Source organism: Camarhynchus parvulus, chromosome 5 (assembly GCF_901933205.1).
Source record: "Camarhynchus parvulus chromosome 5, STF_HiC, whole genome shotgun sequence".
Lineage (NCBI taxonomy): Eukaryota > Metazoa > Chordata > Aves > Passeriformes > Thraupidae > Camarhynchus > Camarhynchus parvulus.
Genome location: NC_044575.1, coordinates 36,194,240 through 36,209,129, shown reverse-complemented (window position 1 = coordinate 36,209,129; position 14,890 = coordinate 36,194,240). Strand labels below are relative to the sequence as shown.

At 39.2% G+C, this 14,890-nt stretch overlaps 1 protein-coding gene across 9 annotated transcripts in view; it reads right to left on the bottom strand.

Moving 5' to 3' along the window:
• Nucleotides 1–3,691: 3,691 nt before the first annotated feature.
• The window catches only part of NPAS3 (neuronal PAS domain protein 3), a 594,777-nt gene continuing 583,578 nt past the window's right edge, over nt 3,692–14,890 (bottom strand). For 7 of the 9 annotated variants that reach the window (XM_030950330.1, XM_030950332.1, XM_030950331.1 and 4 more), the window contains 3 exons: nt 14,720–14,867; nt 11,423–11,538; nt 3,692–8,539 (listed from right to left, as the gene is read on the bottom strand). In XM_030950330.1, the coding sequence (XP_030806190.1) occupies nt 7,230–8,539; nt 11,423–11,538; nt 14,720–14,867 (1,574 nt within the window). In that variant the 3' untranslated portion in view covers nt 3,692–7,229. The remainder of the gene's footprint in view (nt 8,540–11,422; nt 11,539–14,719; nt 14,868–14,890) is intronic. The other 2 variants (XM_030950333.1, XM_030950335.1) reach the window with 1 other exon arrangement.

Sequence of the window (14,890 nt, the reverse complement as noted above, 5' to 3'; positions counted from 1 at the left end):
AATCTCTGGATGGATCAGACCATGCAGCTTGGGAAAAATGGGAAAGGCTTTCTAATTAAACAGAAAAGAGCTTCTCTCTTAAAGTGTGACTGATGTGGTACGGGATTAGAAAGGAAATGATGCAGGGTAACAATTAGCCTGACTCATTGGTCAGTGGTTCATGCTATAGGCTGTGCTTTGTTATTTGATTGTGAGTATTGGCTCAAAACTTTGGTCTTGGAGCCATTAAAGTAATTAGTCAAGCTCTCATTGATTTGAGCAAGACCAAGACTTGACCCTTTGTGGCTGTGCAAAGGACAGAGATAAACTTTTAAATCAATCAAGAGTGTAGACTCATTCTGCTGGGGCCATATGGTTAATACATCCTGTTCCTGTCATTTCCGCTATAAATCTGTGAATGCTTTTAAAGCAAGAGGAAAACCTGATTCCTTTCCTTTTGCCAGAAAATATTATGCTCCCTTTTATTACAAACAAGAAAAACAAGGAGTCCTTCTGCTCAGGAAAACTTGTAAGGGTAAAGGTAATCTCAATATTTCTATGTCTCTAGAGTCAGTGAGAGGTAAGTTGAGACAAAGTACTGGGCAATACAGTGTCCTGTCTGCAAAGCATGCAAACCTTCTCCCATTGACATCCCATAAGCTTTTAGTGGGTCCTGATGATCTTCTTGCCCAAGCATTAAGACAGTACTCATTGTACTGTTGGTGTCTACAAAAAGATCCCTTATTTTCCACATTGCATCTAGTCTACACAGCTCCTACAAGGGAAAAAACTTACGACTTCCTACAAATGTAATCAAACTCACAGTTATTGACTTTGTCTGCTTGGCTTCAGACCCAGGTCACTAAGCTTTCTGTATATACTTCTAGAGTACGATACTTCCAGAAATGTGAAATATATTATATGAAAAAAAGTCTGAACTACTCTGAGTTTTTGTTTTGCTGAAAGACCCACCCCATGGTGATTATGGAAATAAAAGCTCTTCTTCCACTCTCTCTTGCTGACTTTAGGATTCTGAACAAGACTTCTGAACAACCTGATTCAGGTAAATTAAAAGAAGAACTCTGAATCCTTGGCTTATCTCCTGTCATTTTGCTTTCAAAAAGATCCTACTTGGTCCTATTAGGGCCATGAAGATGATCAGAAGTTTGGAGCACCTTTTCTATGAGGACAGGCTGAGAGAGTTAGGGTTGTTCAAGATGGAGAAGAGAAGGCTTCAGGGAGACCTCCTAGCAGACTTATACAGACAAATAGTGACAGGACAAGGGACAATGGTTTTAAAAAGAAAGAGGGCAGGTTTAGATTAGATGCTAGGAAGAAATTCTTTACTAAGAGAGTGGTGAATCATGGGAACAGGTTGCTCAAAGAAGTTGTGGACAAACCAGGCATCACCATCCCTTGAATTGTTCAAGGCTGGGTTGGATGGGGCCTTAAGCAACCTGATCTAGTGGGTGGCATCCCTGCCCATTGGAGGGGGTTGGAACTAAATGATCTTTAAGGTTTATTCCAATCCAAACCACTCTACAATTCTATGATTTGCTGAAAAAATATCGATGTGATTTGATAAGTTTTTATGAAAATAGCTTCCAATTCTCACTTATGAAAAGATGAAAGAATAGGTGAGAGAGGAAGAAAGGACCTTTATTATGCATATATACATAGGTACCACCCTGTGTGCATGCATGTGCATGTTTTATAAAGGGTTTGATCTTACCTGAGCATCTGTGGCTCTGGTGACATCCCATTTGTTAACATTTCTGTAGGCTCCTCAGTAAACTCACTGGATAGATGACAGTTCATTAAATTAGTTGACAATGCATATCCAGTCTTTCCACCCTCCTCCCCCAGCCCTAAAATGAAAAATAAAGAAATTACAATGGTAAGAAGGGAAAATACTATGCAAATAACTCTGAGAGCACTGACACATTTAAACTAATGCATTTCCTAGAATCATAACAATAAATGTGCTGTCAGGGGCATCGCAGTTACTCCAGTGACACGACCACTGTGCAAAAGCACCAGTGCAAGCTGTCAGAGCTGATTATTTAAGTACTCCTGAAATATTTTTCTTTTGCTGTAACTTCTCAGAGTCATGAGGCTTGGAAAGAGCCCTTTTCCTCTTGCAACACTTCAGCTAGCTTTTAAATACCTGCATACATCACCTTGCAAAACAAGTGGGTTAGGAACAAATTTTTTAGAGATGGCAGTTACTGAAATCAGTTGTTTTGGGAAATGTCCTTTGATGAAATGAGTTGAGAAAGTTTGCCCAACTTCCTGCATGGCAAAGAGTTTTTCCTCAAATATTGCAAAGATAGCAGCTAGGCCTACCCCAAGGAACCCTTTCCAAAGGGCTTAACACTTTCAAGCAGTTGATTTTGTTTATTAAAGTTGCTGCAGATAATGGAGATAGATGAGTGCAACAGCATCACTGTGAAAACCCCTCCATGAAATGGCCTTTCCATAATTTTCTTTAATACACAAACTTCCTCATTCAACTGCAAGTCTTAGAGCAGTCTATTAAGTTTGACCATCAACTCCATGCTCTGATGCATGTGTAGGCAGTATGGTTAAGGTATAAAAACCCCTTATAATTGCTCAGAAATGTCCCTCTCAAGCCCCTTCTTGGAATTAGTGGCTTTAGTAATACTGCTTAACACTTATTTGGAACAGGCATGTTATTCTTCCATTAAGCTTTATTCTGGTCATTCTTTCAATCTGCATTTAAATTCTGTTTGCCTCTCGGTTGGCAATGGCACCCTTAGCTACCTCATAAACAAGATGCGTTGCCAACTGGAACCCGCGAGCAGAGCTGAAAGCAGCACCGCTAACCTCTGCTTCTCTCTACCCCCTGCAACTTGGAGTTGTATCAAACTCAATGCCTGGAGCCTGGGAAGTGGGCATCCTGAAATGCTTGGAAGTTGAAAGAGCCAGACTTCAACCTATTAAGGTGCTGGGCTGGCTCACTGAGCTATAATTGTGCACATTTTTTCTTTTAATCAGCCCAGCAAGCCAGATTCACATGCTCTTACTTCAGCTGGGTGTATCTTTCACAGTAAGGAGTTGTGCTGGAAACTGTGAATAGACAGTTTTACTCAGCATTTATAAGACAAGCAGAATTTGACCCGTAATGATGAGCCCAGCAGCATTAATTTCTAAGTAGACATACAAAAGAGATTAGGCACCCAAAGTTGCTTAGAGATTTTGGCTATTGGCAAATTTGCATTCTTAGAGAGCGCATACTCAGCATAACAAAATAAAATATGGAGTTTGGAAATATTTGTCACAGGTGGGAGAGGCACTGTAAAGAAAGGCAATGAATGCAGAACTGCAGTGGGTGAGAAGGCTTCCACTCGCCTCCTGTCCCACCCCCAGCCCATCCTCTGCACATGCAGCAGCAGCCACAGGGTCGGCACGCAGCAATGGGTACCTGGGGAGGCATCTCCTGTGCCTTAGCTTCTCCCTGCTTTTTACTGCAGAGACAAAAGACACTTGACCTGGGCCTTTTTTTTCCCAGAATTTATGCAAGGTTGCTCTCTTTTTAAGGCCAACCACTGTGTGTGGGTTTCTGTGTAATCAAAAGTGTATTTGACTTTTTTCCCCCCTTTCATTTATGGGACCAAGGCTTTTTGCCTTGTCAGTTCTGCACTGGCAAATGTTTCTGTCCTCAGTTGGTAAGGCAGAATGTCTAGCAGCATGACACCATCTACTTACAGGTCGCCACTCTGGGGAAAGAAAGTACACATTTAAAAGAATCAGCAGCCTAGGTAGGATATAATGTGACTGAAGAGTTTCACTGTAACATTGTAGAGTACAAAAATGAAAATATAAAGTGCATTTTAAATGATTAATGTACAAAAGCTGACCTCTTCCAGTGTGCATTAATCAAGGAAAAAATGCACACTTTCTATAGTGGTTAATGTTGCAGGTTCATTATTCAGCTTTGATAATGTGCATAAAAATGCTCAATATGACAATGAGTTGGGGTAGCTGAGAATTTAGAATGGTGGCAAGTTTGTTGTAGTATTTGGATTAGCATTCTTAACCTACATCTTGATAGCTTCCTTTCTTCATTTCACAAGTGTTAACAAAATCTTGCTTTTTCCTCTTTCGTTTTTATTTTTTTATTGTATTTTAGTTATTTTCTTTTTTTTCTTTTTTTTCTTTTTTTTATAAAATGATTAAAAAATACCTGCTCAAACAAATACTACCAGCATTCATTAGTCAGGATGGTTATATGTAAAAGAAATGATGCCAGATAGTAACAAATCCAAGAGAAGTTTATTATGAAAATGGCACCTGCGGGATGAAAAAAAATTAAGTTACATAAAGACAACCATGTATGACATGTATGAGAATCTACAAAAGTATAAAAAGAACCCTGTTGTAAATGAAGTATGTACATTTCTGATTTGCAGCATTATCAATGATCAATGAAAAAAATGTTTCAAATAAGCCAGGCACTCAAGAAGTTAGATTCGGTTAGCTTAACACAAAATAAATGTACCATAGCTGTCACTTTTTAACATTTTAATTTTTTATATTGTAGAGTTGGTAACACTGCTAAGATTTATACGAACAGAATCCCTTTCCCCATTATTCAGCTACTTGGCACCAGTCTCCTCATAAAAGATTTCATATATTTGTACAAGAAATAGTTAAAAACACAGACACAGTCTTCACAGGTAATGAAGTTTTTTTTTCATTTTGTAATTTTAAACACTATGGATTTAGACAGCAGCTGTGATTATCTGTTAGTTTAAATCACCAGAAATCATTTTGACACAACACAGAAACATTTATAAAAAAAACCCAAAACAACAACAGCTGTCTAGCTGTTTTTTGTAGCTGATAGGTGCAGTCCTTTGATTGTTCCATAGCTAGAGCAGAGTTTCCAAAATTAAACTTTGAATTTCCCAATCAGCTTTCTCGCCTTTTTCAGACCTACATAAATCCTTCCCATGGAACCTTTAAAAGCTCATTAATTAAATTTCTAGCGTCCAATTCCTTTTTTGCTATCACTCCTCTGTGGCTTGGACCTGCTTCTCAAATTCAAAGCTACCGGAGAAATTGACTCAATGCAGTGAGTGATCAAAAATTCGAAGGACAGTTGAGTTAATACATTAGCATTGCACACGTAAGCGAATATATATGACAATTCTAAGCTCGGTTTCCTTTTTAAACAATGCCAGTTGACCTTTGAAAGAATTTCCTATCTCACTGGTAATTGCTCTACATATTGCTCTGCCAGCCTACCTAGGAGAAAACCAAAGAAATGCACCCTCTGCTTACAGTTCGAGCACAAGGACTCTGGGAATGTTAACAACTGAGGCTATATGGCGTCAATTTGCTTAATATATCTGAGCATTACTCTGTAGTGCATTGTGGGGTACACTGGAAGAGTAAGTCATACCCAGAATTCCTCTGTGGGAAAAAATGGCTCCATTAACCTTGAGCTAGTTAAGAGTCTTTTATCTCTGAGAGTGAAGAAGAGAGAACGAGAGAGCGAGAGAAAGAGAGACGGGAAACGTGTGGAGGAGGAGGGGAGAAAGGAAGGGGGACAGAGAGGTTTGAGAATACACAACAGCAAAGCAACAGCAGAAATTAAAAGGTATACAGACAGTGGAAGCAGCATAAGGTGACATTACAGAGGAAGGCCACCACACAAAAACCACTAACCCCCAAGAATCACTGGTTCACTAGGACTGCAGGAATGGGACTTTACCACTCCGGACTAGAGATAAAGCACAGAGAAGACAAAGGACAAAACAACTACATTAGCTTAGTATATACTGCATATAGTAACACACATTGAAACTGCAATGGGACTGACAGCCAAGGACACTTACACATTGTACACATTACAGTTCTCACATCTGTTATTAGATGCCTTAACAAACAGCTGCCAAAGATGGAGTGGAAGAAGAATTTATATTTGACAGTCATTTGGAGTGTTTGACACTACACTGTGATTTCTGGCAACAAAGACAAAATAGGAGATTTCTTTTCTTTTACTTAATGTGCAGTTTTCAGTTGTAGTTATCTATTTCAAGCTTATTAACCCATCCTTTAGTTTTAAAACATATTGGTTTCAACACTAGAAATAAGGAAAAAGAAAACAACAAAAAATACCCAAATCAAAGAACAAAAAGAAATTTACAACCTTCCCTCTATAATATTAAATGAAAAACAAAATAAAACATGTTAAATAGTTCTTCTGTTTTTTTTTTTACTCTGAAGTGTTATTTGATGTTGTAAAATTAGCCTCAGTTACACTGAGAAAAAAATAAAGCAAAACAATATGCACCTAAGAAACTGCTCCTCGCGTCAATTAAATTGAGTTTTTTGTTTTTAAGCTCTTTTTGAAAAAGGCTTCCTGACCCATTTAAATTTGATGTGAGGCTATGCTTGTTAGTTTGGAGGTAACAAATTTTAAGTCCTGCAGCAAATGTTAATGAGGGCTTTTGTCTTAACTAACCAAGGAGACTGCAGCACCCCACTATAAACCAGTACGGAACACATTCTTTCCAAAAAACCCAGCCCACAAGCTGCATATTGTATGAAGACATTACAGATTAATAAATGATAGCACCATGGTTTTAGAAATTAAGTTAAAGTTTCTGTAATTAACATTTAGTCCAACTTTTTAACATTCTAGTCACAGGCCAGAAATTAACTTTTTAAGAACCCAAATTATTTTATGTGCAAGTAAGAAAATCTTAACCATAAAAAGAGAATTAAACTCTGCATAAAATTCTAAAATACTATCCCCTATTTTAAAGGAATTAGGAACAAAACCCCCTTTTCATTTGACTTAGTCAAACAGGGCACATTGTTTATGCTTGTCTCTTTTAATCTTGATCATATCAAGATCATTTTGAAGTAAAACCAATGGTTGTCACTTTAAAATCTCTTTACCACAACACTGAGTATTCTATGGCAGAGGCATACACATATTAAAGGCATCTTAATAAAGATGCAAAGGAAAAAACACACATCTTAGAAGAAGACAAAATGGCAGGCAACTGGTACTTCGACTCTCTGAAGGCAAAAATAAAAAAATATCTTTACATTAAAGAATAAGTCAAGTTAAAGAGAAAGGGAATGAAATGGGGACCATCATATTGAGATAATAAGCTGACCTGCTCAAATTCAAAGTGCTAGAATTAAAGGTCTAAATTAAAACATAGTCTATGCCTCAGAGTGTAACACTGAACACAGTATGTGGTCATATTTCAATCCTCCTTCCGTTCCAGAGTCTGTGTAGTGTGAATGCCATTGCTGTACACAGGAAATGGAAGAGTGGAAAAAAGTCCTTCGGCAGTCGTGAACACATTCCCTGCAGGCATTTGGGTCAGACTGGCCCCGCTCACAGCACTTCCAAACGGTCCCGACATATTGAGTCGGTGAACATGGTGGTAGAGCATTTCCATCGGCGTTTTAGGATCCAGCCCAAAGCTGGGGCTGTTAACATCAACAAAGTTAACAGCGTGGGTGTTGGGGAGGAGGTTGCCCTGCATGGCTAAAGTAACTTCAGCTGGAGCATAGCGAATAGTGCCAGTGGTGTAGACCCTCTGAGCAGCAGTGCTGGTCGCAGCAAGGGTTCCTGTTACCCTGTGAACCAAAGGAAGCACCACATTGCCTGCTTGTAACCTCTGAAGGGCTTCCAGATCCCCAGTGTACAACAAAGAGTTGGACGCTGTGGGACCTCCTGGATGTTTGTCCCTTGGAGATGCTGAAAGTGGAGGTGACAAAGGGTCAGAGGACACTGGAGCCAAGGCCGAGTTGGATGAGGTGCTGAACTGAGTTTTACGGCTGGCAGTATTTTCAGTCCCTGGAGGCGTGAGAACAGAGTCTGGAATGGAGACATGTAAACTACTGCTGGCTTGGGGGGAAGGGAAGTGCTCGGAGCTGGGGGGCTTGGTCATACTGTAGGGTGATTCATTCCTTGAGATTTCCCTGTTGGGTGGGTAATTCCAAATACTGCTATCATTATCAAAATTGATAGGTTCTGAGATTTCTGTTTTAATTTTGAGCACTGAGGCACTGTTTGGTGACGAGAGCAGCTGGGGCTGGTCCACCAAAGCTGAGTCAAGTCCATTTGGACTTGAGGTGCTTGACAGCCTTCTCCGGGTCATGCTGCCTCCCTTTTGCTTTTTTCTCCTCTTCTTCCTCTTCTGATGTTTGCTGGAAGACTGGGCATTTACTTCACCTGCACTGTCTGAGTCCTTGGCACTGTCAGAGGTCAGTGATTCACAGTTCTGCAACCGCAAGTCTGACTCACTCTCAACATAACGCTCCACCTTGATCTGCATAGAGCCAAGAGTGCCAAAACTGTCCTCAGGAGCCTTCTGATTCTCGAAGTCTGAGTTTTCAAAGCTGTCATCACTGTCCCTGCTGTCCTGGTTGCTGGAGCTGTTCCCATCCTCATTACAGTTCATTTCATTATCTGACTGATTTCCTGACTTTTTCCTGTCAGATTCAGGGTCTTCACTGTTTTCTGACTGGTTTCCTTTCTCATCTGACTTTGAGTTCTCATTGTCCTCTGGAGCAAAATGAAAGTGAAACAAAGCATTAGCAATAGGAACATAATATTATAATCCAAGTCCAGATTTCTACCTACCAATGAGATTGGATTTGCTTTAACCTTTTTTTTTTGGCAAAAGATGTTCTGTTCTGTAGAGCTGCATGGGTTTTTTTTTCCAGTGTTGCGCTGGGAGAGTTTTGATCACCATGAATGTCTCTGACTCAGGATTGTTAATGCACTAGAAGCCTATGCTATATGGCTGCACCTCGATTGAGGGGCCTTTTCATCTGCTCACTGGACAGGAATCATGATGACAGCTGTGAGCACAACAGCATTGTAGCTGTGCCATCCAAAGAGGAGTCAGTGAACAATCCCATTATCACCCTAATGTTCTGGTGATTGTTCTTTCACATCCATGTTCTCCTGCAGTGGGCAGGCATCCACGTATAGCACTATTTACTATTGAAGATTCTAGTACTCTCATCTCATTTTGCTATGACCATTGCCACTTTTGAAGTGGCATAGAATCTCTGGCTGCAGTGGAATTACTGCTGATTTCCTCCCGTGTGAGAGGAGAAGCAACTCGTGTATGAATGAATGAATAAACCAGTTAAAATAAATGAATAAACCAGTTTATTGTAAAAACCATTTGGCTATATTGCTAGACTGTTGTCTTATATTCTCCTGAAGGAAAACAAGTATAAAAAAATACAGAACAAATAATCAGCCAATGAATCAATTTCCTGGTTGATCCAAATCATCTAAAGACCATTGAAAATAGCACAGCTACAGCCCTGAGAAGCTGTCACTCTTCTTGCCTGAATTCATTTAATTATAATTCTAATATGGGTGAGATAAACACTGTAGCCCACTGGACTCGAAGAGCCAAAGCAGCTTTGAGACTGAATATGCTCCATTATCACACTATGTTTGAATGGGTAAAAAAAGGGTTCAGGAAACCCTGTCCTTTACAGACCAGCCAGAAATCTTTTGTTGCCTAATAAAAGACGTTTTTCACTCATCAGAGCCAAGTACTACCCTTTTCAATATCCTTGCTTTAGGTGGAGAGGGGAAGGATTGGTTTGCCTCCAAAGATATTGGTTACTTCTGGAGCCATGTCAATACCAAAGTATTTCCCAGAAGTGCTGAAGGTGGGTTTGACAGGAAAGCTGCCTGAGCATTCAGGACACTGCGCTTTGAAAGTCACTTAGTGGGACTTATGCTTCTGTGAGCAGCAGCAGAGAGACCCTTCCGTTTGAAAAATAAAACCTATATGAAAAAAGTAGTGGCTGTAAACCCCTAAGTCTCATCCAGCTTTTTGTTCCACCTAGGACTGAATTTGTCCTACAATTTTTTCTTCCTTTTTTTGAAGATGCTTTCTTTTAAGGCCATGGTTACTAGCTGGAGAGGGGTGGTCTTAGAGTGAGGTGTCTAAAACTACACAATATTTGCCTGGGATTATATCACAGCTTGAACTGAACTTGTTGGTTTAATCTAAAATACTGTTCCAAATTCAGGTCCTTTAGCATTTCTATTTAATGCCTTTGTAGTAAATAAGCCCATGTCTTCTGCCTTCCAAGACTCCCAGACATCTCCTTCAGAGATGTAAATATCTGTGCACCTTTGGAATGCTGTCTTGTTCTGCATCAGCTTTAGAAGTCATGAATGTACATGTATTTCTCATGTGCTCACCTGGAGAAACTTCCAGTGCATTCCCAGGGAAATGCAAACTGTTCTCCACATATGTGTTATTTGGCTATTTAGGAACAAGACAGCATAAAGGAAGCACTGGGAATGGATGAAGAAATTCCTAATGACAGTGGTCAGCAAGTCTGCACATTGACTTAAACCAAGCTGTCAAAGGAGAACAAATAAAAGCAAAAGATGAAAGAGAACATCCATATAAAAATATTATATAACAACATATAATATCCTGATCCTCTTCTTGCTTTTTCTTGATTTATATCACAGTGATCCATTTTCTCTAGAGTGTTTTTGGTAGTTATCATAGACATGAGAGAAAAATAATCTATCTATCTATCTGTCTGTTTGTCTGTCTATCTATCTGTCTGTCTATCTATCTATCTATCTATCTATCTATCTATCTATCTATCTATCTATCTATCTATCTATCTATCTATCTATCTATCTATCCACCCATCCTACACAGAACAGCTGAATAACATCTTTACTTCTTGGGCTACAGGAAAACACACTTCTTTCAAGGCCAGATGATTTGCACCTATGCCTAGGTAACCACTGTTAAAACTAACAGGGAATGTGTGAACCATCTGTGCACTGGACCATCTGTAGGACTAATTTACACATAGAACTTGAGAAGTACACTCAGCTTTTAAAAAACAGCTGAAGGCCCAGACTTAAAGAGCTTAGAAACAAGTTCTTGAACCCACACATTTTAATTAAATATAACTTTTAACCCAATAAAACTCTAAATTTTTTCAATCTTTACTGCCCCCTAGTGAGACTCAAGAATGTATTTATACAAGAAAAGGAGTCATAAAGCCTGACGGTGGAGACCTCTCTGTAGAATGTCTGCCTACTTTGGAAAGAGAAGAGCTTGAATTTTATCCAACAGTTGCAATCCCAAGTCCTCTGCACAAGGCAAAACACCTTAAGCACAGCTGAGAAATCAAATATTTAGTTTGGGGCTATGTAGGCAAGAATGCATGAAGAAAGTGAAAAGAAATTCTGAGGAAATGGAAATGCTAAGACCATTAAAAGATTTTGCTAGTGTTTTTCAATTTAATTTTATATTTTTGTTTGTTTGTTTGTTTGTTTTAATGGAAAAATACTTGAGGAGGAAAAGCAACTGAAAAGCTGACCCAGTGGCTTTCATGATATGAACCTCGCGTGGGTGTAAAGACACACCATGTGTGTTACCTGAGTTGTCCTTTGAGTCCGATTCAGAGTCAGAGGTCTCTGAGGATTCTGAGGTTTTCTCTGGTAGGTGAGGAAGTTGTGCAATATCCATTGGAGTGTCCTTGTATTCTGGGTTACTGAAGAGGATACAGCAAATATAAAGAGGATACAGCAAATATAAACACAATTGGATGATTTGCAGTTTCATGATTTTTTCCTCTTTTCGTATCAAAGTTCAGGAACAAAGAACAGGAAGAATAGCAGAGTAAACACAGAAACACATAGTTTTGGCTTCAGAGCTTCTCACCAGGAATTTTGTGAAGGTTTATTTTAATACTGTAGTCAAAAACTTTTTTTGACCAGGTACTAAACCTTATTTGATTCTAGTGAAGCTTTAGAGCTATCAAAGCATCCTTGCTGAAGTGGGACATCGTGGCTTGTGTGATATCCAGCAGTAAAGCCACACTGTGTAATCATCTAACAACAAAATATCTCGATTTCGATCCCATTATTGTGCCTGGGAGGACAGAGAGAGTGTTTTAACTCTTCCAATCTGTTTCTCTCCCACTGGCAATGTCTATTAGAGTTATCTCTGTAGAAATGTTCTCTATCAACCTTGCCAGAGTCCTTTCAATACCTGTTTTTCTCAACATTCCAGTTTTCCACATTTTAATCAAGCATATCATACATGAAATTACTAAGAAGGTGCTCAGCTAGGGCTAAAGAAGTGACCACTGCTCCAAAGAATCTTGCCAAAAATTAGATAAAATAGGTTACATATTTTTAAACACAGCACACATACCTCCACATCAGCAAGAAACCAAAAACAACCTCTCTAACTATGTGACAGATGCACATGTGCATGTTAAGATGCATATGTTAGGGATAAAGAACTGTCAACACACCCATTATAATCATATCTTCATCTGCTCATGTGGTGCTCACCTGTGACTTGTTAGCAAGGAACATGACTGCAATCTAAAAAAGCTACACTGCCAGAGAGATGGAAGAAAACCCCTACAACACTCTGCTTTTGCTTGGTTTGTACTTTCAAAAATGTGTTGCTTTCTTAAATGCATGCAAATGCAGGGGAACAGACATAGCTAAACATAAGTGGGTAGAGAATATTAAAAATAACAAAGTCTTCAATAAGTTTTGAACGGGTGAGCATTTCCATGCAGTTCAAATTCACTTCTGGTAAAATGGAAAATCCACAGTCCTGCATAGAACAAGATGAGGCAGCACTGGGGGTGCCTGACACACTTTCACAATGACAGTGTGCTCATATTCAGCCTCTTGGAGTGCACTGTGAAAACTCAGAGTTCACACAGTTCACATTGAGATGCCGTGTTACAATTATCATCTTTATGGCTTTGTCCTGACAAAGTGACTTTATTCTGTTGCATCCCAGGGCAGTCCCCAAATTTGCCCCCTCCAAGCAAAAGATGTCTGAGGGCTTTCACACTGTGAATAACAAGTTGCTAGAACAAGAACAGCATTAATCCTCCCTGTCACTATAATTAGTCTATCCTTTTACAGACAGCTGAATCATACTTTCTAATGCATGGAAATGTATACAGACCAGTACTCCTGCTAAGAGTAGACCTAATTATGCCTTAATCTGTTATTAAAATATTATTTGGACATTTAGATATTTTGTGAATTCCAGTACAAGGAGAAATCTAAAAACACAAATTCAGTGAAGATGTTAATATTTCTCTAACAGACCAGTGAATGGAACACACTAGAAAAATCAGGTTCTGGGAGGAGAGCTGGGGAAGACAGTGGGGAAGACAGACCACATAGCTTTTCTTTTGGTTAGGCATATTCTGCTTGTAGAGAAAATTATATTGTGGGATGTGTATGGACTAGGTTCACCTATTGTCTGGAAAGCAGCAAAGGGGACAGAGGCAGCTGTTCATAATTCTTATGCACAACTTTTGCAGCTAGAGCAGGAAATATGAGAACATTTCCGGGCATTTTGCAGCCCTGTTAAGGACTGGGGCAGTGAATCTGTACTTCCAGTTCAGAATCGTCAGCCTTAATCTGACCACTTGAAATGCTGCATTCTGCCTCACATTTGCAAGTACAGACAAAAAAGTAGCAGGATAAGGATATATTCAGAAAAGTCTGTGTTAAATCATATCAGGCCAAAAAATTGCAAGTCCCAGTGAAAACTCCACTGCCGTGCAAGGTTTCCCTCAGTACCCCTTCAATGCTCTCCTGCCAGGGGTTGCTTCCTTCTCTTCCCCAAAAGGGGAATCAAAAGCATTTCAGCATGCAAGTTTAGGCAGGCACAGTCTCTTCAGGGCTTGCTGGACTTGGCATAATAAGTCACAATCTAACCCCTAGACATCACTTTGAACTCTCATGGCATCAAAGGGAATGTAACAAACCATGACAAGCAACTTAAAAGGAGAACAGGCCAGAAAATGACAATTGCATTTCATGACAATCTCAAGGTTTCAAATTTTATTTGTTTGTTTGTTCTGCTTTGGAATGAAACAGAAAATCTCCCAATCTTATTGAATGTTTTCACAAAACAGAATGTGTTGAAAGGTATTTTCAGATGAGAAAGGTCAGGTTTGTAATTCACTGTCTCTCAGTGACTGTTCGTTTTCCCTTGAGCTCTGAAACCAGTTCTTTAAAAATACTTTGGTAAAACAGAATTTCTCAGGGAACAGCCTTTCATTCAAGCAATTACTAATATTTCTATTTAAAATAGTTCTAATAGCTTAAAATAGTAGTTTATAGTACTTTTATTTTTAAATCCTATGTTGCATTTTTCAGCGTGAATATTATCTGATGCTTACAGGAACAACAAAGTATTTTGAACCTTTTTTGTGCTGAGAAAGTTCCTCTCTCTGGAGTGAACTGGCAAATGCCTTTCAGAGATAAATGCCTTTCAGAGATAACTTTTTTTTTTGCCGTACCAGCAGATTGCTTCCCTGCATTTTTAATATCCAAATAAAACAGTGCCAAACACTTCACACCAGATTTTATAACACAGCTACTGAAAGTTGGTGTGGGTAATTTTTATCTTTGAGCCCACATTGAGTAGATTTCAGGGCATGCAATAAAATAGTGGAGGGTTTATTTCAAGATTGAGGCAGCATAATAATTCAAGAATATTCTCATGTGCAGAGATACGACAGATGCCTCAATAACTATAACAAAATGGCACAGCTTTTGACAAAGGACTACATGAAAAGTTCTTAACTTTCTCTACTAGGCTGTTGTTTTTTCCTAGACCTCTCACTGACAGAGACAAGCAACAGAGACAGCAGCTGAAGCAACAGAAGTGACTGGGAGACCTACCTAAGGAGGTAATTGACCCAAATGATATTCTTCTCACTTGCGTTCTTGGCGTTGACAGCTATGGTTGCACTAGATTGTATCCAGATATAACCTCCGTTCTTCTGCATCCAGCGGTAATACTTTGTTACACACTGACCCTTATTCAGCACTGACAGGAAAATACAAACAAAA